Consider the following 26073-nt stretch of genomic DNA (forward strand, 5'->3'; position numbering starts at 1 on the left):
TCCAGAACTGGACACAGTGCTCCAGGTGGGGATCTCACCAGAGCAGAGGGGGAGAATCACCTCTAACAACTGGGAGACAACAACCCTGTGGAGCTTTCTGCACATCACAGGAGCCCACAAGATGAGCAGAAGGGAGAGCTTAGCTTAGCCCCTGTGAGATGAGGAACTGAGCATCACAGCAGAGCTGAAGCCAAGACTACTCTACTAGCTAGAGCCTACACATATGACAGATGATTGTACTGTGGGTTTGTCCACTTGAACAAGAAACCTTTCCTCACCTCAGTGTTACCATCAGCCAACTATGGTACAATTTTAGGAGTACAGACTAGTGAGGTGGACTGGTGACAGAGCTCCTAAGGATCAAGCACTGCCAGGGCCCAGTAGCTGCTTTTATTCTCTCATGTCAGCATCAAGTGGGCTGGATGGAAACCCCTTCAGTGCAGGGGGTGACCAGAAAGGAAGGGGACATTTATCTGCTCCAGCTCCTCAAGCTCTCCCCTCTGCTTCTGCTGGGAGCAGTGCTGTTGATCAGGAAGGAGAGCACTGCCCCTGAGCACCACACCTGTGTACAGCTTAGAGGAAAGTGTTTGCACACCAGCCCTGGAGACATCTAAAAAGATGTGGTGCCAGGGCACAGGGTTCAGTGGTGGAGTTAGGGTGTGGTTGGACTTGATGATCTTGAAGGTCTTTTCCACCCAGAGTGATCCTGTGACACTGTGAGGAGTGGAGACAATTCACTGTCTCTCTCCCCACATCCCTGGGATGAATCCTGTCAAACATGCTCTGTGGCCTCTCTGTTCATTAAATGAAAGGAGGAAACAAAATGCAAAACATTTATTTGAGTGTGTTGTACAAAAAGTTTCCAGTCATAAAATGTATATTACAAATCATTGAAAAAGACAAGACATTTGGCATGCATATTCTAAAAAGGAAAAAAATAACACTTTGAAATGGTAAAGTCTAGATCATCATGTAGTTTTCTTAAGTTCCACGTGAGCATTTTCACCATTTTGTCTTTATTATTTCCATTTGCAACCTTTTCCAAAATTCCTTATTTTAAAAACTTGACCCTTCCAAAAACTCCTCTGCAGCAGCTGATGGAGGTGACCTAGAGCTCATCTAAAGATTGTGTTAGGGGAAAAAAACAACCACACCAATCAAGTCACCAGACATCACTGTTATGAAAATAGAGTTCAATTATGTTTTGTGTCCAAATGGAAAGCATTCTGACTTCATCTTGTTTAAAATAGCTTATTGCTTGTAATTTTAGTGTGATGATGACATGGATAGCTGGAATACACAAAAACATCCACCTTACCAACACAACTGTCACTTCATTAAAAAGCTAACTAGAAAATGTGGAAGTTAAATGAAACATTTTCTTTTCCTGAACTCCAAGTCAATTCACTGCTTGTGCTCTTCTGAATGGACTCTTTCAATATTAAGGATCTACTTCACTCTCTAGACCTTAGCATTTCAAGAAAGGCATTATGTTTACATGTAAATATGGTCTTGTATAAAAAAACAAACACTTTAAATTATTTTAAACTGGTTTAAAGCTAAGCATATTGAAGGGCAAATCAAAATTCTGTTTCCCAGGCCATGTTATGTAAGAAAAGAAACTCTCCAATATAAGTGGTCTTGACATTCAGCTAAAACAATGCTCTGAAAAATGCAATCACTGTCTCACCTTCCATTCACTGGTTTACATCAAGGTGTCATTTCCTGCTCACACAGGGTTTGGACCCAACAGTGGCAATAAAATCCAGTGTCAAATATGGAGATGTCTTTGTTTAGAGATAAGACTTTCTAAAGAAGGTAAGGAAAGAAGAGACAGAATGGCTTAACAGAGAGGAAGTGACAGAAGTGGCTACAAGAGATAAAAAACATACAATATGCATCTTTTCATACAGCATAAACATCTGAGGCACACAAAAGAAACAGATGATCAAATATTCTGGGGTGTAGAGAGGATTCCTACAAGCCTCTTCTAATTATCCCCTGCTAAGGCTGCAGTTAAAGGGCCTTTAATAAGCATTATAAAGAAAAGGATGTAAAAACCTGAAGATGAGGTGTCCAGTTGCTCAAGGACAAACACACATCAAGTGATCTGTCACAGCCTGGTCTGTTTCACACTGCAGTACAATTTTAAGGACCAGTGCAAGCTGCAGACAAGCTCCTCTGGCTTTGACATTACAGGTCATGGGAAGCAGAAGTTCCTTTTCTTCCTGAGACTTTTGGTTCCTGCTACAAACACTGTGTGATCCACACAGCAGGGTAAACTATTGTTTGTGTCAGGGCAAAACTAGGAACTAGCCTAAGTAGACATGGGGAAACAAAGCTGTGCAGCAACAAGGGAATCACAGCCACTCTTTACTTGGAATAAGTCACAGATAAGTCACTTGGAGTAAGTTACTGCAACACAACAGATACAGGAACTAGAACAAAAGCAAGGGAGAAAGAAGTGGTGTGAAATGCTGGGGGCTCTGTGGCCCCCACAGAGCAGAGCACCACGTAATGGGTGGTTCTGGATGGAGGGACTTGCTCTAACAAGCATTTTCACAGCATCAACCCAGGAGGAGGCAGAACGTGGTTACCATCTGACATTATTATAAGCTACGCAATGAAAAGATCGGTTTAACTCTTCTGCAGCTGTTATGCTGTTATTCCTTCCCCTCTTAACCACTGAGAATAATTTAGTAATAATTGTAACTACTTCATCCAGAATAAAGTTGTTGGCTCATTCTTCTGGAATAAGAACATCCACATAAGTAGTTACATTCAAGTAACTACTCTGATAGAAACAATAGTGGCTCATTTCCCTAAGCTGAGAAACCTTGAAATAATTTTTCTACTGACAAGTCAAATCTATTTCTCCTTCAAGCTCTACAGCTGGTATCAGACACTGGAGTAGAAACACTGCCTATCCTCTAACTTCTTCAAGAGTGGTTCACACACAGGATCAAATAAGAGGGCAAAGGGACACTGGATTTTATGTGAACAAAAAGCTTTAATTATCCTGAAAAAAATATTAAAAGAAAAAAAAAAAAAACAAAACCTACGCTTTTTGGTTTGGTTAAGCCAAAAAACTTCCCAGTATGAAGCACCAGCTTGAAGAGGCAGTGCTGATACATGAAGCTCAAAAGCAAGAGGAAAGGATGGCAGCTAGAGAAGATGCACACACAACAAATAAAGTATGTGGAATACAGTAGGTTTTGTGTCTTGTAATTTACAGCTAGGAATTATTTCTCAAAGCACTGTGGTGACAGAACTACCCACAGTTAGACTGTTGGCATTCAGCTTTTCCCACAGTGTCAGTCACTGGTTTATGAACACCTGAATATACCTAAACATGGTACTGAAGAATCAAACTGTTCCCAAAGGTCAAGGACACAGTTCCACACCTAAGGACAAACTCTGCAGACTGTTGCTGAGGGCACAGTGCTCACTGCAGAAGACCTGCAGGCACCAGCCCTTAAAGCTACAAGACAAAACACTCCCCATACAGTAGCTGTTAAGAAAACTATGGCTCAGGTATCAAGAGGTTTTTCCTCATTCAAGCTGCCTTTCCCAGCCCATTCTTTACAGGAAAAAAAACAACCAAAAAAATCACAGAAAAATGGAAATTAACTACACACTCAGTGCTTTAGTATTTAAGATCACAGGACAATCTTAAATTTACAGGACAATCTTAAAGAAAAATAAGCAAATCTGAAACTGGCCAATGTAAAAAAATGTAAATACAGATCTTTAGAAAATAAGCAAAAAGCCCTCAAATGTAAATATATCACAGAAGTGGTGGGTCAGAAAGGGAAATGCTGCCCAGTGGTTGGAAGGTGCATTGCAAAAATACTTTTACATCGATTGCATTCATTTGCATAACAACAAATTTAGAAAAGGTAATTGATAACAGTATGTCTGAGAAACATAATTTCACTAGATAACATTTTACAGAGAGATAAGACATGATTTACTACATATTTAACCTTCTACTCAAGCAGAGTGGGAAAATTACATGAGAAAAATGGCCAATTACATCACTTGAGTTATTCCCTTAGCCCAAACAGCCAAATTTTCATACTGCTTCATACTTCTTTTTTGTATCTTTGGATCTTCTGATACTGGATTAAAACACAATTATAAATTTCTCTTTGTTCAGCTTCAGTAATTGAGTCATCCCACTCAAAACAGAGAGAAAAAGTAGCATATTTGATTTCTTTTTAAATGGCTAAATAAATCTGTAAGCTTAAAAAACCCCTTTTGTTCCCACCCTGCTTGCATTACAAAGCCACCAGTCAAAGCCACTAAACTGACCTTCTAGGTTATATCTGTCAGTCACAATACTGTTCAGAGAACATAATGTCCAAAAGCCACCGAAAACATCCAAACCTTTTATCTTGTTTGATGAGTCTATTTGAATGGCAAGAGGTCAAGAGTGCAGGTAAAAACAGGATTCTATGCTGGCATAAAGGGGTATCCAAATTTTGTATCCAAACTAATAGATAGCAGAAAATACATTTGCTTGTACAGTAGCCAAAACATTCTTTGAAGCAGTCAAGTATTTGACCTAGTGCTTGAAGATGCACCACTAGATGAATACTAACCCTTACAGGAGTTATCTCCACAGAAATGCAGCAGAAGAAACCTTAAGCTAAAGGGACACTGTTAGGTACAAACTGCATCACACTGAAATAAAACTATCCTGCTACTCATACAAGGTATTTTTTATAAAAAATTTCTCTCCCTTCACTAGTGAGACTTGGAGCATTTGAACACTCCAAAGCTTATGTCCTGAACAACAACAGTTCCTCTTAACTTTAAGGTAATTAAACTATTTCTGTACTATTTTGCAAATACTGCTCCTTAAGATACCTGACAATGCCCCTTTGAATATGAGAGAAAGACAAACAAGCTGCATCTAGATCTGATTTTACAAGTCAACATTTACACAGGATAACCTTCAAAATTCCCAATATTTATCCCTGCCAAAAGTAAAAATATCTTTAACATCTAAAAATCTTAATAATTCTGTTTAATGCTGAATATGTCAAAAGCATTAAATCATGCTTAACATCATAAATACATCACAGCTTATGTCCATGGTTTAACAAGGTCTTATTTGTGACAATGTCAAAACTCCCTGAAAATAACAGTTAAAATTCTGGGTTTGACACTTCCATACCTGAAGATAGTGTCTATATTCAGTAGGCAGAACCCACCCTTCTCCATCTTCTGAAGGAACAAGCTAAGGTGCTGACAGACTCAGATCCCTGGAGCAGGGCAAGATGCCCTGGTCCTGAGCCAAGAATGTCCCAAGAAGCAGCTTCCATTTATCACTCACTTACTTCCATTGGTGGAGTGGGATTTTTAATGAATATGGAGTCTAATTTTCCTAAGCAGGGAACTGCTGAAGATACCAGGCAAGACACTATCATTTCATAAAGTATGGAGGTAACACTACTGAGAATCTCTCCTGGGGCCCTGCAGATGAACACACGTATTAAATTTCTGGTTTTTTGAAGTTATCCTGGTTATAAATGCAATCTAGATTTACCACACACTCAAGGACTCTCATCCCATTTTAGCTAAAAATTTCTTTTCTGCTGCAGGTTTGTACATAAGACTTTAAATTCTGTATAGGGGAAAAATATTGTATTCCAAGATAGTGCTTCAAAAAAAGGGCAAAATAAAGAAATCTATTAAAAATTCTGGCAGTTTTGTTCAGTAAAGTCTTTTTTTAAAATTTTTTTATAAAAATGTACCAAGGAGTAAACTTCAAAGAAATCAGATGATGCATATAAAAATAGTTTTCAGTGGCTCTGGAGGGAAAAAATAGCAAAAATAAAAAGGAAATAAGTGGAAAAAAAATAGCAAATAATAAGTTGGTTCTTGTTGTTTGTTTTTCTTTCTTTCTTCACATCACTGAGCATCCTCTAGAAGTTGTTCTGGGATCCCCCTAAAATAAGACAGACAGAGTTGAATTCCGTTCTTACTAGCTTTTCATATTTTAAGCAGAGACTCTGGTTATCACCTCAGTCATCAAAGGCATTTTTTGGTAGTTTAGTTATACTCAGGGAACATCCCAACCACACAGAAAGGACAGCACACAGCATGTCTAGTGCCAGGATCCAGACACTGCTGCTCTGGTTGTGGTTTCTATGCCTGGTTGATCCCTGTGCTCTCAGCACTGACACAGGTAACAAATGGAAACTGTGATGTCATTAGCTTCAGAAGAGGAAGTGCCAGCTTTTATTTCAAATTATGTTTCCATTTGAGAAATATCTTTGCATAGAAACTTCTGCTTCAGTTGCTTTACACTACAAATCTACTGCTCAGTCTCCTGAAGACCTAAAAAAGCCTTGAGAACCCAACTTAAAAGCAGCACAGAATGAATCTTTTGTGAAAAGAGCTACTGATCAGGAAACACTGAAAAGGCCTCTGATCAGAAGAACAATTCACTTGAGTTTGAAGTAAATTTTAAATATTTTCTGGTATCAACTCTACGAAGTATCTCTCTCCTTTTCATTCTACCAGCTGCTGGTTGGTTTTTTCACATATTTAATTAAGGGTTGTGAAAATAGCTGCTATTATTAAGAAAAAAACAAGTTTATTTGAGAGGTAGCTGAAGTTTGCAGCAACAGAAGCACTCCCCCTTTCCTGGTTTTTAGTGGTTATAATTCCTAATGGTTATATTCCACTTACAGCAGGAATCCCACAGACTATTTTACAGAGAAGCAAGTACTGGAATGCGAGGAACACTGACTGCTAAAACTAATCTTACTAATCCTAAAAACAGCCCACGTCACTGCAATGCTGTAAATGTGACTTGTTGCATACTCCCAATAGATACCCTGGCCTCCAGCCCCTGCTTGAGCTGCACCATGATTGCTTCAAGGAGCAATTCCAGGATGAACTGCTCCCAGGACACTGCACTGCAGCAGGGCTGCCAGCCATTCTGACTGTCCTCTGCAGCCACTGGAAAGAATGGACCAGGAAGCTCAGAGCTGACCAAAGTTGAAGGAACTCCCTTAAATCTTCTGATTTATCCAACCAATGAGGCACAAGTTAAACATGTCGTCTGCATCTTATTACCTGTTGATTGAAAAGGTCTTCCTCTCCAAACTCTGCTTCATCTTCTTCCTCTTCGTTCTCTCGCATGACTACTGATTTAGTAACATTTCTCACTGCAACTTCCTACACAAAATGACAGGTAAGAAACAGATAGAGGCTACTGGCCATCTCCTTCAGTTTCTGCTATGCCATTAATATAATACCCCTATTAAATGTTAGAGCATTTAAAGCAACCTACATTTAATGTTAGCTATGCAACCAAATACTGGCAATATCCTGCAAGCCACATCAACATTTTTCTCTCCACGAAAAGGCTTGGTAATATCATTTAGCTTCAGGAATTTTATTACCTAGGGATTTTAGAGAAAGCAGCCACATTTCAGGAGGTCTTTAGGAAATTTTATACAAGCTCATGGCAGACCCAACCCTATAGGAGCTTCCTGAGACGTTCTCTGAGAACTTGAAGTTTCTCAGTATGATCACCCAGCATTAAGAATACTCCTTATTTCTACTAAATATTCTGTATCGATTGCATATGTAAATTATCAGGATGGTCTTCCAAAACAGGCACTAAAAAAGAATTCTAGAACCCCAGAAAAGCTTCCCTTATACTAAATTATTTTAACACATCATAGTGGTAAGAAATTCTTCTGTACATTTTCACCCTTGAAATCATAGGTGCAAATTTCTACTTGTGGAAGAAGTTGCCCTAAACACACCCTTCTAAGAAGGGATACTAAACGTAACCAGAGTAGGAATGGAAACAGATTTGAAATATTTTTCAGACACTTCTATTTGAATACTCAGCTAGTTAGCTTCCAATTTGTACAAATTACCCTCCTTCCTACCTTGTTCTGTTCTGCTTTTCCTGCACAAAGTGCTTCCACAGAACTGCCAGCAAGAAAAGCACCATGAAAACTGAGACAAATGTGGCCTCTTTCACTTTCCTATTTCTATCATATCACTGGGATAATGGCACGTTTATGAATAACAAACCAAAGCATGATCCTCCCTTGCAGCTTCCTTTTAGTTGTGGTAGATGTAGGACAATGCAGAATACACAAGAGAAATATGCCAAATAAAAGCTTCTGATGTACTTCCAACAGTGAAAGGAAAGCTATCTTCCTACACGAATATATTACATTACACCCCAGAATACTCGAGGTAATATATAATGGAACTTTGAATTGCCAGCAACGCTCTGTCTCCTCTGAAAACACATACTCAAATTGCAACCAAATTCTCTACTAGCAGGCTTTCTGAAACAGGAAAAAAAATGGATGTAAACAGGATGATGATCAGTTTTCCAAAATTTCCCAAAAATCTCAAAATACGTACAGATATTTAATTATTTCAATGTTACAAACTGTCTTATTTTAGAAGTCAACAGGGGAGATAGGATGCCATTGGATAGGAGTAGGACCTGCTGGCTAATGTGGCCACCAGCAGCCTGGCTTGTGTCAGCACCAGTGTGGTCAGCCTGCCCAGGGCAGGGATTGTCCCCCTGTGCTGGGCACTGGTGAGGCTGCATCTCAAATCCTGGGGTCAGTTCTGGGCCCCTCACCACAAGAAGGACATGGAGGGGCTGGAGCACGTCCAGAGAAGGGCAGTGGAGCTGGGGAAGGGGCTGGAGCACAAGTCTTAGAAGGAGGGGCTGAGGAAGCTGGGGGTTCAGCCTGGAGACAAGGAGGCTGAGGGGAGACCTGCTGGCTCTGCAGCTGCCTGAGAGGAGGTTGGAGCCAGGGGGGAGGGACGATGGTGTCAGTCTCTCCAACCAAGTAACTAGTGATAAGACAAGAAGTCTTATGTGCCAGGGGAGATTTAGATTGGATAGTGGGAACAACATCTTCCCCAAAAGGGTGGTCAGTCCCAGGAACAGGCTGCCCAGAGAAATGGTGGCATCACCATCCCTGGAGGTCTTCAAAAAAATGTGTAGATGTGGCACTTCAGGACATGGTTTAGCAGGGACGGTGGTGTTGAGCTGACAATTGGATTTGATCTTAGAGGTCTTTTCCAACCTTAATGATTCTATGCAGCAGAACAGGAGAAAATTGTTTCAAGTTGTGCCAGGGGAGGTTTAGATTGGGTATCAGAAGAAATACCTTCACTGAAAGGGTAATTAAACACTGGCACAGGCTGCTCAAGGATGTGGCTGAACCACTACCCCTGGGGGCATTTAAAAGACACATAGATGTGCTTAGGAATACGGTTTAGCACTGGACTCTGTACAGCTGGGTTAATGGTTGGACTTGATGATCCTAAAGGTCTTTTTAACCAGAACAATTCTGATTATGCAAGAATCAGATCTGCAAGATCTTAAACATCAGGATTTTGTCAGTCATCTCCCCCACCCCTGAATTAAAGAGTCTGAGAGATAACCCAGCCCACAGGTTTTTTCCTACCTCTCCTTCAGAGTTGACGAGGTATGTGCGGATAGTTCCCCCTGTGCCCCAGCTGCCTTGATTCTTCCACACGAGCACAGAAGGGGGGCTGTGAGATACACCTGCATCTGCACCCCAAATCTAGTGAGAAAGATACTCTGTAAGTAGCTATTTATGCACATTTTATTTTTCAATATACAGAACCCTTTTAATTCTCCTCCTTCTTTCTACACACCAGTTTCTACAGTTTGGCAGTTTCTACACACTGCCAATTCCAATGGCAGTTTTACTCTGCTTTTACCTACACTACTTGTACCAAGATATTATTCTCAGTCTGCAATAAAAAGTAACACTAGTCATATAAAAAACAAAAAAGAAAGTTACCTAACATTGCAGTCATCAATTCTCTTCTGAATATGCACATTTCTCCTACCATTGTCTCAAGGAGTATACCATACATAGAAAACAAAATGCACTTATAGTCTATCAATTTAACCTTTTATCTGTATCTCAACAATTGATACTTAAGTAAAAACAGCTGGAGCTGATTAAAAGAAAGCAATTTTTTTTCTTCCCAAAATACAGCTGTTGCAGACTTAACATAAAATACAAAATTATAGAAAAGCAGCTGTTCTACTACAGTTAAGGCTGAGAATATCTAGTCTTAAAGTCTACTAGACTGAACAAATGCTCTGAAATGTTCCTTCTTTTTTTTATTAAGAGGCTTGGAATCAGGTTCCAAACTTGGGCAAAGGTGTTTGAAAACAAACAGACCTTGATCCAGACCCCAAAATACTCTCTTCTTTTTCTTCAACTTTCCCTGTGCCCAAAATAGTCTTAAATACTGAAGCGCTAATAGAGAAATTCAATTTCTGGTTTGTATTTTTGTAATGGAAATCCTGCTCCTCTAAAGTGAGATCCATGAAACCCAAAGTTACACACCAAACCAGGCTGTACCGAACGTCAGATTTAGAGCTGCCACAGCATCAACCAAATATGTTTTTGACATACTCTTAAGGAGAACTTACTGTTACAGTCTGGCCAGCTCTGAGGACATACTTAGGAGTAAATTTATAAGCAATTTCTTCTCCATCTCCAATTTGTCGTTTCAGTCTCCAGTTACCCAAAGATTGATCCTAATGGGGAGAGTCATAAGGTTATTTAGGGTGAGCAAAACAGAGGAAAGAGGAATCAGAGCTCTTTGTAATTAATGGGAAAGTAAATTTGTTTACATGGTTGTTACGACATCTGTATGCAAACTCAAAAGTATTTTTCTATACCCACTAATAGGTTGAAGTGTAAATCCCACAAGGTTGTTAGCAAAACTGAAAAAGATACATATTTCACATAAAAAAGTTCTGCTAAACACAGAAAGGCTACTTACATGAACAAGGTACCAGCTACACATGGTTAGACATTCGGGACACAAACTGTGCTCTGTTTCTTCAGCAAACACACCCACACTCTCTAACGTTCAAATTTCAAACGCCCCTGTTAATTACTGCAAGATGTGGCACCTTGAGATGTTGCTCCTGCTCTGCAAGTGACTCCACCTACTCGTGCTACAAAAGCCTATGTAAGATTTCAGTGTAGCTCCTCCTCTTGCTTTCTAGGAGTTCTGCTGACACTCACCTTCTCCGAGTTGTTCTTCAGTTGAACATATTTGCCCTCCAGGTCTATCTCTTCTATGCTGATACTTCCTGTAGCTGAAGCTTGCTGGGACATCTGGAAGCTACTGGTGCTGCTGCTGCCACTAATACTTCCAGTGCCAATTCCACTTGTTCCACTGCCAGAAAGCTCCTCTGCTTCGATACGTTTTCTTTTGCCTCGGGAAGAGCGAACGAGTGAAGTGCTGCTGCTGCTGCTGCTGGAGGTAGCCCGAGAGACTGTAACACGGGAGGAGGGACTTGGAGAGAGCTTCAACCTGAACCGAATGAAGAAAACATTTTAATTAACATATCCAGGGAGCTACACACCAAGCAACAATGCCACAAGGTACTCAGGAACTGGACTATGGCACGTCCAAAGGCTGGAAGCAGCCTCAGTGTGTGTCAGGACCACATGTAAGAGAAATGAGGGGGAAATGAGAACAACACAGATCACTCAAGCCTCCCCTGTAGCGTATCTACTACTAAACACACTATTATTAGGCCACATCATATAAAAAATAGGAAAACACAGAAGCACTTAAATACAGATTAATGTCAAGCACAATTATATATTCCACTGTATTCAGACCATTGTAACAACCAAAATAAAGACACAGTGCAGGTGAGAACACATGCAAGTGTTCCATGTGCTGTGAAGCCAGTATCACTTCAGTGAGGCAGACTGGACATCCCTGCTCAAATGATTAAAAAAAGAAATGAAAAAAGTGCAGTCTCTACGTACCTTTCCTCTTCTCCTTCCAGGAGTTTTCGGTAAGCACTGATCTCCATGTCCAGTGCTAATTTAACATCAAGCAGCTCCTGGTACTCCGTGAGCTGCAGCTGCATCTGGTCCCTCATATCTGTCATTTCTCTCTCTTTTGCATCTAGCATCTTCCTGAACTTCTCCCGCTCCGCAGCCATCATCTCCTCCAGCTCACGGATGCGATCTTCTGCTGCACTAGCCTAGGGAGACAGCACCATGGAAACCCAGCTGACAGACATGTGGGTACAGGAAAAAGTTCAGAATTCATCTCCTTCCCAAATGATGATAACAAAAGACATCTCTCCATGACATTCAGAAAATCTGAAGGGACAGAAATGTTCATATATCCAAACAACAGTGCTTCACAGAAAGAAGTGGACCTGTTGGAATGTGTCCAGAGAAGGGCCAAAAAAATGATCTGAGGGCTGGAGCAGCTCTCATGAAGACAGGTTGAGGGAGTTGGGCTTGTTCAGCCTGGAGAAGAGAAGGCTCTGGGGGGACCTCCTAGCGACCTTCCAGTGCCTGAAGGGGCTCCAGGAAAGCTGGGGAGGGACTTGGGACAAGTATTGAGAGGACAGGGGGTAATGGTTTTAAACTGAAAGAGGAAAGATTTAGGTTAGAGATCAGGAGGAAATTCTTTAGTGTGAGGGTGATGAGACACTTGAACAGGTTGCCCAGGGAAGCTGTGGCTGCCCCATCCCTGGAAGTGTTGCAGGGCAGGTTGGATGGGGTTCTGAGCAGCTTTGTCTACTGGGTGGTGTCCCTGCCCATGCAGGATTCGATCTTTAAGGTCCCTTCCAACTCAAACCATTTCTATGGTTCAGTGATTCTATACTAGAGATGAAAGCAAATTTAGTCCATTTACCTGTTTCTGAAGGCCAGAAAGCTGGTAGCTCAGAGCCTCTATTCTCATGCGGGCCTCCTTCAGCTCCTCCCGAGCTGCACCAGCAGCTTTGTCATTTTGGTCAGAGGACAGCTTGGCATTCTCCAGCTGGAAGGCAAGTTTTAAACAAGCCATGTCAAGTTAGAGATCCTGCAAATATCCTTTTGGTAAAAAACAGAAGTTATACAATCTTAAACATTTTTAAAAGGAAATCTGGGAAGTTTATGGTAAGAATTGCATAATGTTAAGGAAATACCCTAAGGGCCAGGAAAATCTATTTCAGTTCTATTCCTATAGGATTTGCTTATGTAACTAACAAGAAATCCACTAGCCCTTCCATTACACAACCAGCCCTATAGTTTTCAAAAACTGAGGTTCATGTGATCACACCATCTGCCTGTTTGCCTCAAGAACAATTGCAGTGGGTCAGAATAAAGGCTGCTGGTTTATATCCTGCTGTAACAGCTCCCTGGATGCCCAGGGACTAAGCCCAATGGCTACTATATCTTAGCTGGCCATTGGCAACTCAGACTTCCTAAGCCAGGGACACTATTTTCATGCTTACTCTCTTCTCAGTGGATCTTTCAGGTAGGAATTTGTCTCTGCTTTTTGAATTTATGAGGCAAGGAGTTTAGCTCTATATTAATGCAGAACAACCTTCTTTTGCTTTTTCCCCAAAATCTGTGTCTGGCCATTCACTGTCCCTACTTCTACCAAAAAATAAGATACAATCACTCCTCAGTCACCTTCTCTGTGCTGTTCAAGCTGATAATACCAAGGGTGTGGAGTAGCTGACATCCTAAAGGGAAGGGATGCCATCCAGAGGGACCCTGACAGGCTGCAGAGGTGGGCCCATCCCAACCTCATGAAGTTCAACAAGGCCAAGTGCAAGGTCCTGCCCCTGGGTTGCTGCAACCCCAGGCACAAATCCAGGCTGGGTGGAGAATGGCTGGAGAGCAGCCCTGAGGAGAAGGACTTGGGGGTGGGAGGAGATGAGAAGCTGAACATGAGTCATCAGTGAGCACGGGAGCCCAGAGAGACAATTGTGTCCTGGGCTGCACCACAAGAAGTGTGGCCAGCAGGGCCAGGGAGGGGATTCTGCCCCTCTACTCTGGTGAGACGCCATCTGGAGTGCTGTGTACAGCTCTGGAGCCCTCAGCACAGGAGACATGGAACTGATGGAGTTGACCTGCTGGAAAGCAGCCCCATGGAGAAGGACCTTGGGGACAGTGGAAACAGCACCAAGTGACAACACAGGAAGTTCTGCCTCAACATGAGGAGAAACTTCTTTCCTGTGAGGGTGACAGAGCCGTGGGACAGGCTGCCCAGAGAGGTTGTGGAGTCTCCTTCTCTGGAGACTTTCAAGACCCATCTGGACACATTCCTGTGTGATCTGCCCTGGGTGTCCCTGCTGTAGCAGGAAGGTTGGACTTGATCTTCAGAGGTCTCTTCCAACCCCTGTGATTCTATGACATCACACTCCTTAACAGCCCCTCATGCTTTCTGTGAACACATCCTGACACAGAAATCCACATAATGAATCTCACAGCTAAGGCTGTCAGAGGAGCAACAGGCCTCACATCCTTGGGGTGAACCTGTGAGCTGAAAAACACATGGGAGTGAAGGTATCATGAAAAATATTTCAAAAGCTCGTTTCAAAACCCAGCTACTTCACCCTAAAAATATTGATAATCAGGATGGGCCCAATTTGAGCCCTTCCTGAACAGCAGCTGGACTGCATGCCAGGTGACTGTCCCCTTGAGCAGGGACACCTCTCAATCTTTGAGATTCTTTACCTGAAACTAAGAGCTCCTTCCTTACTGAAGGCAGGGATTTCCCTTACCTGTGACAGGCCCTCAGTAAGTCACTGACTACAAGCTGTGAAACGTTATTCCTCCATTCTGGAGAAATTACTAAATCAAATTATATCAATAAAAACATCCTTTTTAGCAAAAAACATTGTCTAATCAGCTGTGGTATGACATCCACAATTCCCACTGTGTCCTCTGCAGTGACCAACAGTTCGATGTGTCTTCACACAAACTGGCCTTTTTTAGTTAAAACTATTCCAAGGGCTATAACCCTTCTGGAAATACATCTACACACAAGCAGCAGAGAAGGCTTTCAAACACCAGGACAAAGCTTCTTCTAATGAATAATGATTTGTCTCCTTAAAAACAGCAGGGCTGATGGAAGTTGTTTTATCTCACTGACTGGACTCCCTGCCAGACAGTGCTGTGGACAGCATTAGTTACCTTAGCCTGATAGGTCTGCTCGAGCTCCATTTTGTACAGTTTGACTTGTTCATCATGTTGATTTCGCAGATCCTCCAGGGCCTGAGTCATTTTGGATTCATACTCCTGTTGGCGACTAGTGTCCACCTCGATCAAACGATGTTCATGGCGTTTTCTTGTTTCCCTTATTTCCTACACAGACACAAGACAAAAAAAGGGGGGACAAATTCCCAAATTAGGGTAAACCGTACAAGCAATTACATTCAGACAACAATTAACTATTTCAGTACTAATTATTTGGTATATAGAAGCTCAAGTACTAAATGCATTTAAGCCTGAGAATGCCTCGTGTACCAACAGAAGATCGTTCTCATTTGGCAGAACATAATTCTTCAAAGTGATCTGACTTAAAGTTGCATTAAAGTTTAAAATCCCCATACACAGCTTAAGTAGAGAGCTGCTTTATGCTACAAAAATAAAAATGGGGGAGAAAGGAAGAAAAACATTAATTTTTACATAGTGAAGAGAAATTCAAGGTGCTGCACCTCAAACCCCTTCCTTCTCAATGCACATCCCTATATTACACTCTGCAAGGGGTTAGATAAACATGAACACCTGTGACCTTTACACATATTGAAAAAAGTCATTATAGAAAAAAATTGCATCTTCAGAATTCACTTTTAAGCATTTTCTATCTACTGGATGACCTATATGATTCCTGTATGACTGGACTGCCCCCTCCCTGGAGGTGTTCAGGTCCAGGTTGGACAGGGCTTTGGTGCAACCTGGTCCAGTTGGAAGTGTCCCTGCCCTTGCAGGGGAGTTGGAACTAGATGATCTTTTAGGTCCCTTCCAACCCAGACCATTCTATGATTCTAATGACCTCTACACATGAGATTTTCATTGCGTTAGTAATAAAGCAGCAACCCAAGCAATCTTGAAGACGGTTTTTACTGGTCAGAGTTTGTACTAAGAAATTTTCATTTTTAGAGAAGCAAGTTCTGTGCCTAGAACACTGGCCTCAAACTAGCGAGGTCAGACTCCCTCATGCACTTCTTCATGTTGAGCCCTGCAGAGACCTGGCCAGGCCTGAGTGCAGGATATGAGAAAGAAACAATTTCTCCCCTCAAAGCAGGACAAACAACAGAGCAGTTTCAAGTACTGGGACAAGGCCTGAAGAACCTGGTATGTACTTACTATCCCATACGCTCATCAGCTCCCTCCCACTACTAGTCACAATCCTCTACCTCCACCTACAAGTAGGTACTCCTAATATTAGAATTAACCCCTCCCACACTCACCAACTCCAGAACTAGTCTCCTATCAAGCCCAGCCCTACTAATAGCATTAGTAGCAGACCTGAAGGGAAGCAGCAGGACCATGAGGAAGAACAGCAGGCAAGGGAAGAAGGCTCACTTTGCATGCCTGACCTGGAGTTAACACCAATTCAGAGGTACCTTACAAGTTGTTTTGCAGAAATGCTCAGACATCTAAAAATAGACTCTTTGAAACATACCCTTCTGCTCACAGCAATGTGACCTGATGTGATCTGGAAGAAGCTTTTCCTTCTGTGGCAAATCTTTATGCCAAGAAAACTGGCAAACAGCACTCTCTCATTAACAATGACCCTCAATGGCCACAAAAATATCTCAGTGGACTACAAAGTATCAGGTGAAGGGCTGAGCTGATCTTTCAGTTCAGCTACACCAGAATAAGGAAGCTCCACTTGCCACACTCCCCAGTCATGATGTTATAACTCCAGCTTAGCTTTGGACCCTTCACTGAACCAAATTAATTCACTAATCTAAAGGAAACCAATTCCTTTTTTACTTTGTGTGCTGACTTAGTCCATAGAAGGATCAAAGAGCTCCAGATGGCTCAAGGAACACACCCACTTCAGCACAGCAAGCTTGAAGATTAGCTTCTGCTGTCTCATTTAGCTTCACCTTTAGTCAGCAGCAACAAGATTTTCCTTGGGAAGCAAAGTTACTTTAAAGTCCTACAACCAAGCAAGGGTCTGTCACTGCAGTCATGTGCAGCAATCCAGGGCACAGAAGTGAGACAATGGCCAGTATAACTCGGGTTGACCTAACTGGCTGGTTTCTTCGCCCTGCTCCAGCCCCAGCCCTTAGCAACACAGCCCTGCCCTAAGTATTTTACTAATTAATCAGGCTGAAATGGTTTGGTGCATGGCATGCCAAACATCACAACTAGCATAGGTAAGATGAGAGAAGTGTATGCGATAATTGCTCAGCAGCCACTACTTTAATGAGCTTGCAGAAGAACCAAAGGTCAGAGCTGGTTTTCACAGGATGGAATAAATTGGCAACACTTCTAATCTGGTACAGAGAAGGTCATGCTTCCCTTCCCAGTCCCCACCCGTGCATTCCCACAACTTACAAAAACTCTCACCCTCACTCGAACTACTATGAGCCAACTCAATTCACTGAGCAGACAGAAAACTACCCCTGCAAAAAAAGCAGGGTAATTGCATATTGTTCTTACCAACAAAAATAGGTTATAGTGAGGTCCAACAATCACCAAAGGTGGTGCAGGTAAGAAACAAGGCTATGCAACCAGGCCCAGAGAGAGGGACAAAGATTTTCTCACAGCAGTCAGTTGTTACATTAGCTCATGTACCCATGGAATGATAATACCCTTGCCACTTGGCTCTCATGCCAGCTCTGCCACTGATCTACCTGGACTAGTTAGTAATCGTTTATAGTCAGTTTGAATACAAGCCACATAAACTTCAGACTTTGAGATTACTAGGTTGATAATACCTCCTCAAACACATTCTTCCTGAAATCCAGGTCCTCTTGCAAGCTCTGGCATCGGTTCTCCAGGTCCACACGCATAAGTGTCTCCTTCTCCAACTGCTTCTTAGCCACAGCATGACCATCTTCAGCCTAGTAAAGAATTTGAAAGATAAAGTTTTAAATTTTGTCTGGGTCTTTATTTTCCATCCATAATCCCTTTATAATCTTCATTTTACATCTTAGGAACAATTATTTACAGCAAATCTAATGTCAAGCCATGGATTTCAAACAAACAAAAAGCAACCAATAAAAAAGAAAGAGTCCATGTGTGCTTATGAATATTTACAATAAGCTTTCGTGTTTGCATACCGGTTATTTAAAACATGGGATTATTTCCATGCAGTATGATAATGGAGCTGAGGACTAATAATTCCTCAAACACAATTTGTTTTATGTTCCTTTTTCTTGCTAGCGTAGGCCCACTGGGTACTCAACACAATTTTGAAATTATGTAGGACCTTACAAAGTACAACATTTAGTAACCTGGTATCTCATGAATACAGAAACACCAGAATTTTTTAAATAAAAGCTTTTGACTGGCAAAATGTATTAAACAAGATGCTACTTTGACTGGTTTACAGGGATTTCTTAAAATTCAGTTTGATATCCAAGAAGGGAAGGCAAAGGTTCAACAGTAAGTGAGCTGGATCAATGTTTATAAACTGACTGCAAACAAAAATAAGTTTTACAACACAGCCTCTCCTGTGCTGAAGCAAGGAAGCACTCACTGCCCTACCTTAGCAAGCTGGGCACGCAGATCAGCCACCTCTGCCTCCAGACTGCGTTTCTCATTCAGGACAGTGTTGAGTTCTGCTTCACTTCTATGGAACAGCACTTCCAGATCCTTAATGCGACCCTGAGCCACAGACAAGTCTGCATCTTTCTTCTTGTAGCTGAAAAACAAAAGGTAATTATATTTATATGTGGGTGCACAGATATCTTAAGCATGTCTTAGTTACAACTACATGCATTTTATTATGCACATTTTATTAGGATTAGTGAACCACTAGACAGTTCTTAAGAGTAACCTGCAAACATAGCTAATAGAAATAATCCTAAACACCTCTTAAAACCCACAGCTTGTACCAATGTGCAGTAAATGCACTGCCTAAGAAAGAACATGTATCGCGGACTAGCAAGAGAAAAACTACAGGCTTTGAAAAGCTCTGCATTTGGTCTGCAGCTCCAAACATGGAAACAGACTGCAACAACAAAAAAGGTGAAAACCTTCTAGAGCTGAAAAGTTCTGGATTATACAAACCTTGCTCCCCCATCCAAACCCCAAGTCTTCTGATCCTCCTCTCAAGTTTCTAAATTTGTCCATAACAAAATGTGATGCCCCAAATTATTTTACAAAAGTCCTGCTTTATGGGGTACTGGTGTGCCCTACAGACAGTATTTATATGCATGCTTCAGCATGATGTGCATCTTTTTCTAACTACAAAATATATCAACACACTTAGTTTGTGATGTGCTTTATCAACAAGGCTCTTGTGCTCTCTCTGCATTCCTTGGTGTGGAATCTCTGAATTTGTTCTCATTTTATTGTAACCAATTTTTCTTATTCACTGGTCAAATATGTCACCACGAATCTTGTTCTGCAACATATGTGCACTGTCTTCAATATCAGCAGCTTGTAGGAGACAGAGACAAAACATGAATTCTACTTAAAGAGACAATTATTTAGCAGCAACCAGAAAGGCTTCAAAAAACTCTCCAGAGTCCTTGCATCACGTGTCTCGTGTAGTAAAACAAGCCACTCTGCATGTGTCAGACAACCAGATCTGGAAGTCTTCTGTTTGAGCAGTACCAAAAGGGGAAATGCCCTTTACTCACACAGAGTATGAGCAGCAGCACATGCTACTAAAGCCCAGAACTTCCTCTCACCTGCAGAAGCCAGGCAGCATTCCCAAGGAGATGGGAACAATCAGAAGCATTCAATGTACAGCTTGGCAAAGCTCCATAAAGAATTTCTGACTGTGACAAACTCCTACTCCTTCACAAACACTGACACTGGAAGACACTGCAAGCTGCTTTCATTCACATTGCATCTATCATTTCAGTCTGGTTTATTGCCCTCATACAAAAAGCTGCGAGCAGGCAACCTATTTTGGGGGTCTCTACAACGCCTGCAAGTTATAAACAGCCATGTGATGTGTCTGTTGAGATGTGCCAACGTTCTTTGAAGGACACCAGATACAAGTTCTTTTTTCCAGAAAGCAAACAAGTTTGCTCAAGGGAAATACTTTAGTGACCATGCAGGGTGTAAGCAGAGAGAGGAAGCTGCAAGAAGACAGTCACACAACTCAGAGCTGGGAGCTTGCAGCTCAAGCAGGAAGACTGCTAAAAAAAGCAGGTGGATGAAGTCTACATGTATCTACCTCCAGACTTTGCTTCACCTGGGCATCTGTGGCACTGTTAAAGATATGGACACTTTGTGAACATCAAGGCAAGAGACCTTCCTTAATGACATAATCAAAGTTACCTCCACTATGACCGAATGCACCCCCCTCCCTACACCAGGTCTGGTGCAGCAGTCTTGTGGGAGGGTGCTGTTCCACCACAGAATTGTTGTGCATCTCACTGGTAAATTAATGTTCCAATCTATATCACTTCCACTCATCTCCTTCCCTCAAGCAGCCAAAAGTTTTGTCAAGCAGCTACAGATGCACACAAAAGGCTGGAATCTGTAACATGATATATACTAGAGGAGCCTGGGAGCAGCACCCCAGTACCAGAGGGAGGGATCCAAAATGGCAATGATGACTCCACCATCACCACTGCAAACAACTGGGGATTAATCCAGGCCAATGAGACTAGTGTAAAACATGCCTCAGCTGTCTCCCAAAATGAAAACCTAAAGATCAGCCACCTGAAGTGTCTGTGTACAAACACACACAGTCTGGGATATAAACAGGAGGAACTGGAGCTCCATACCCAGTCAGATAGATACGATATCACAAGAGTAACTAAAACATGGCGGGACAAGTCACACCACTGGAGTACCTTGACAGATTGTCCAGGCTGTTCATAAAGACAGGCAGGGCAGAAGAGTGGAGAAAACACACTCTGTGTTAAGGAAAACCTCAAAAGTATAGAAGTCAACATTGGTAATTGTGGTAGCCCTGTTGACTGTCTCTGGGTCAAAAATCGTCCTTGTTGGAAAGGACCTTGAAGATCATCAAGTCCAACCATAACCTCATCTACCCATTCAGTGCTTAAATCATATCCCTAAGCACCACATCTATATTTCTTTTAAATATTTCCAGGGACAGTGACTCTACCACCTCCCTGGGCAGTTCCAGTGCCTGACTACTCTTTCAGTAAAGAAATTCTTTCTAATATCTAGTCTAAACCTCCCCAGGCACAACTTGAGGCCATTTTCTCCAGTCTTATCATTATTTACTTTAGAGAAGAGGCCAAATTCCACCTCTCTTCAACCTGCTTTCAGGTAGTTGTAGAGAGCAATGAGGTCTCCACTTGGCCTCCTCTTCTCCAAACTAAACAATCTCTGTTCCCTCAGCCTCTCCTCATAGGACTTGTCCTCAAACTTTTGTTTTTATAAAATGAAACTAACTGCTTTATTAACCTAGTTAAGAACTTGGCTCCATAGAAAAAAATTTAAATTTATGAGTTGTGTTCTTGTACATATTGTAAAACACAGAGAGTAACAGACTGGTTTGAATTGGAAGGGATCCTAAAGATCATCTAGTTCCAAACACTCTGCCATGGGCAGAGACACCTCCCACTAGACCAGGTTGATCAGAGCTCCATTCAGCCTGGTCTCGAACACTTTCAGGACAGCCACAGCTTCTCTGAGCAACCTCTTCCAGTGTCTCACCACCCTCACAGAAAAGAGTTTTTTCCTCATGTCCAATCTCAGTCTACCCTCTTCCAGCTCGAAACCATTCCCCCTTGTCCTCTCCCTCCCTGCCCTTGTCCCAAGTCCCTCCCCAGCTTTCCTGGAGCCCCTTCAGGCACTGGCAGGTGCTCTAAGGTCTCCCTGGAGCCTTCTCTTCTCCAGGCTGAACACCCCAACTCTCTCAGCCTGGCTCCAGAGCAGAGCTGCTCCAGCCCTCAGAGCATCTTTGTGGCCTCCTCTGGACTCACTCCAACAATTCCATAACGTTCTTATGTTGGGGACACCAAACCTGAACACAGCACTGAAGGCGGAGGTCTCACCAGAGCAAAGGGAAAGAATCCCCTCCCTCAACCTGATGCCCACACTTCTTTTGATGCAGCCCAGGATGTGATCAGCTTTCTGGGCTGCTAGCACAAACTGCCAGTGTGTATTAAGTTTTTCATCCTCCAATATCCCCAAGTTGTTGGGGAGAAGGCTCCAAGGAGACCTTATGGTGGTCTTTGAATAACTTACAGGGACAACTCTCCACCAGAATATCTCTGCACTGGGACACCAGCACAGCCCTGTGTCATCTGCTGATCCACAGGGAGATGTCCCAGCAGAGAGATGTCCTAGACCCTTTCAATAGCACCTGCTGCAATCGGACAAGGGGTGATGGTTTTATTATTGTTCTGGTTTGGTGGGTTTTTTGGTAGCAGTAGGGAAGGGCCACAGGGATGGCTCCAGTAAGAAGCTGAGAAGTTCCCCCTGCTTCCAAAACCCAGCCAAAGATCCATTAGAGGGACAACAGATGCATCTCAGCGATTAATATACAAAAGAACAGCTGTAACACCTGAGCAGAGAGGTACTTGGGGAGAGAAGAGCTGTGCAGGAGAGCGGTGCTGGGGGAGGAGAGCAGTGCCAGTGGTTGGTGAGGAAGAAGGGGAAGAAGGTGATCAGGGCAGAAGTTTCCCTGCAACCCATGGCGAGATGGCATCTGTCCTCTTGCACTCATGGAGGAACGTAGTAGAACATTCCCTGAAGGCACCAGGAGGGGTGAATTTGGCCACTGGACTTGGATTTTGTGGCCAGAGGATTTGCTGCCTGTGGACTCTGGTTGCGCAGCTTTGGAAGACGCCAGGCCAGGGGAGTTTGTTCCCGAAGGAACCCGTGACTCTGTGAGAAGCCCATGCTGGAGCAGCTTCAGACCTCATGGGGAGAACTCATGATGGAGGGGTTTGTGGAGGACTCTGCCATGGGAGGGACCCCGTGGGGAAGCAGAGCAGGACTCTCAGGAATCCTTCTCCTTGAGGAGAAGGACTGACTCCAAATCCCATCCCCCTGTGCCATTGGGGGGAAGGAGGGAGTGAAACCAGGAACAAAGTGATTTGGGCCTGGGAAGAAGGGAGGGGTAGGGTAACGTGTGTGAGCCCTGCTCTGGGTGTGTCTGTGTCTTGTGTTTGATTAGTGTGAAATTAAACTAGGATTTTTTCCCCAAGTTGAGTCTGTTTTGCCCAGGACTTTAATCAGTGAAGAATCCTCCTTGTCCTTTGTCTCAACCCAGGAGCACTGTCCTCCTCATCTCTGAGTGTGTAGGGGGGGGGGGGGGGGGGGGGGGGGGGAGAGTTGAGTGAGCAGCCATGTGGCTGTTCCTTCAGTTGTCATGTTGTCTCAAACCACAACAATTATAAAAGAGGGTAGATCCTGACTAGATATAAGGAAGAAATTTTATACAATGAGGGTGGTGAAACACTGGAACAGGCTTCCCAGTGAGGCAGTGGGTGCTCCATCCCTGGAAACATTCAGGTTCAGGCTGGACAGGGCTCTGAGCAACCTCATCTAGTTGAACATGTCCCTGCTCCCTGCTCACTGCAGAGGGGTTGGACTAGATGACCTTTAGAGGTCCCTTCCAACACAAATGATTCTATGAACCAGTAAAGCACAGGAGCAAAGACAACTAAAGGTATCCTGGGCTGTATTAATAAGAACATGGCAGGTAAAACACAGGAAGCGATTGTCCCCTTCTGATAAGCTCTCAGCAGATCACCTCTTTGCCCATTATTGCTTCCAGCTGTAGACCTCCCAGTGCAATAAAGACATTGATAGACTGGAGCAAGTTCAGCGGAGCCCACCAAGGTGCTTAGAGAGTTGGAGTGCATGCCCTGTTCACAGAGGCTGGAGAAACTGAATCTGGCCAACCTGGAGATAAGGCAGCTTCCACAGGACCTGACCAGAATGACAGTATGTTAAAAGAAGGAAAATAACAAATAAAATACCAACTTTTTAAATGGAGAAACTCAGGCCCTGCTATTTGTATGGATAAAATTAGACAAAGGCATTAATTAAGAGAAATACAGGGCACATGCATAAGATTCAGAGTGAATTTGGTTTTGTAAAATCAAGGTAAGGATGGTAGGCAGGGGTAACAACCCTGCATAGTTTAAAATTAGCCTGGCAAAATTAATCAGTCATTGAAGTGACTCGTCAGGGGCAAGTCAGTTTTCCAAACAGAGAGCAAGAGAGATGACCCAAGGGAAAACACCTCCATCACCTGAACTGCACATTGTACGAGGTATTAGCACTATCAAAAGCCTCAAGAACCAGAATAAATTTGCACCAATTCTCATGAGCTGCCAAGTGAAGAGATGTCTGACAGGGATGTCTTCATCAAAATACAGAAATTAACATCTGACAGGAGAGATTAACTAAATTCCTAGTGACTGCTGCTCTCTTTTGGACTTTGCTTTAAAAGCCAAGCAAGCAGAGTGTTTGCTATCATCAAGAGAGACATCCTTGATGGCCACGTACCACCAAATGCAGCCAAAAGTGTATTACCTGAAACAAATGCCAGTTATCACAGGGTCTTTTTATGGTTAATAAAGGCCTAGCTAAGTGAGTCCATAAATCTTAGTACACAGGTCATCTCATCATATCCAAGCGTACCTTCTGGTCTGAACTGTGCACCAAGCTCTAAAGGCTCTACAGTGACTTACTCAAATAGAGATGCTTACACTAGAGCTGCTTCATATTTGGACAGTTACTTTAGGGAGAAAGTCCACAAAATATCTGCAGTAGCTGACTTCAACAAGAAAGCCCAGCACAGGAAACTAAGATTCAGTGATCCAGAAAAATTTTAAAGAAAAAACAAGAAATACTTCCTCATAAATTAACTAACTAGTCAGAAAAAAACACAAGAGATGGAAACATTTCATTCCTTTTATAATCACTTAGATGCAAAAATGAAGGGAGATGGGAGACTTACAGTTGGCCATAAAATTGCCCAATAACATTCCTAGACAAGTGGTGTATGTACTGACATGGTCAGGAAAAATCTAAACTTCCCAAATCTTATCTACTACAACAGTACCAAAATTCAATCAAAAGTAAAAAAGCAATTTTGCTGCCAGATTTATTTGTTTTAAAATGAAGTTTCAACTGCTAAATAGTATATGATTACAAAAACTCCCTGGTGGGAATAGAAATAATTACTTTTGGCTTCAGTAGCCAGTTTATTAGAGGATGCAGACCAAATAGCAGTTTTTTTAAAATGTAGTTGGTACAAGGTCTTTTTCTAGCATGCTTGCATTGTAGCTTCATGTGTTTTCAACTCTGTCCACATTCCCAAATTGCTTGGGACAACCATTTCTCTTTTCCTTCATTTCAGCCCTCAGTCAATAAAGTGAACCAGACAATAAAAATTGTCACTTAAAAATTAACCTTCCTTGGATTGGTCAATTTTAATCTAGATCAGTTTCTCAACTCACTGTACCAAGGAGCTCCATGTGTGCATACTCACACAAGGAGAGGCACAACAGGACACATGCAGCTGCAGCCCCTCATTTCAGACTTTAGATGTCTGAATTGCTCCCATCACAGCACGTTCATCTTATATTCTACAAATACATTTGTGTATAGACTGGTTGGAATATCTGCTTTCACTGGCTGCATCAATAAGCTGAGGAATTTCCCTCTGACAAGCCTGGCATGTTAAGAAGCATCAATAGCATCATCCCCACTGCAAATATTGCCCATTCTAATTTAAAAAGAAAAAAAATTTAAAATCATGCGTGCCTTTCCTTACCTTTTATTGAACTCCTCAAGTTCTGCCCTCAGTTTTCCTATTTCAATCTGCAATCTGGCCCTCTCTTTGGCAGTTTCATCCAGAACTCTTCGAGCATCAGCCAGTTCAGACTCATAGAGACTCTTGATTCCACTCACCTAAGGGAAAAAGTATTCAGATATGAGAACATCGTAAAGACCATCAAAGAGCTGAAAGACAGCACCAAGTTTTACAAAGCCTTCTTTGAAAATAGGGTGTATGGTATTGTTTCTGTTTAAGCACATTCTATATCAAACATTTTCAATTAATATGCACCTACAATTAGATGTGATCTAGTCCCAAAGACAAGACATGTTTATTCCCAGTGGGACA

General features: G+C 42.4%; 1 protein-coding gene across 1 annotated transcript in view; it reads right to left on the bottom strand.

Moving 5' to 3' along the window:
• Positions 1 to 819: 819 nt before the first annotated feature.
• Positions 820 to 26073, bottom strand: part of LMNB2 (lamin B2) — a 32777-nt gene continuing 7523 nt past the window's right edge. The window contains exons 2-12 of the mRNA XM_051639886.1: positions 25723 to 25859; positions 18537 to 18693; positions 17765 to 17890; positions 15003 to 15173; positions 12730 to 12855; positions 11844 to 12064; positions 11085 to 11376; positions 10481 to 10588; positions 9474 to 9593; positions 7093 to 7194; positions 820 to 5956 (exon numbers count right to left, since the gene is read on the bottom strand). Of these exons, the coding sequence (XP_051495846.1) occupies positions 5915 to 5956; positions 7093 to 7194; positions 9474 to 9593; positions 10481 to 10588; positions 11085 to 11376; positions 11844 to 12064; positions 12730 to 12855; positions 15003 to 15173; positions 17765 to 17890; positions 18537 to 18693; positions 25723 to 25859 (1602 nt within the window). The 3' untranslated portion in view covers positions 820 to 5914. The remainder of the gene's footprint in view (positions 5957 to 7092; positions 7195 to 9473; positions 9594 to 10480; positions 10589 to 11084; positions 11377 to 11843; positions 12065 to 12729; positions 12856 to 15002; positions 15174 to 17764; positions 17891 to 18536; positions 18694 to 25722; positions 25860 to 26073) is intronic.

This window comes from Apus apus, chromosome 24 (genome assembly GCF_020740795.1).
Source record: "Apus apus isolate bApuApu2 chromosome 24, bApuApu2.pri.cur, whole genome shotgun sequence".
NCBI classification, from domain to species: Eukaryota; Metazoa; Chordata; class Aves; order Apodiformes; family Apodidae; genus Apus; species Apus apus.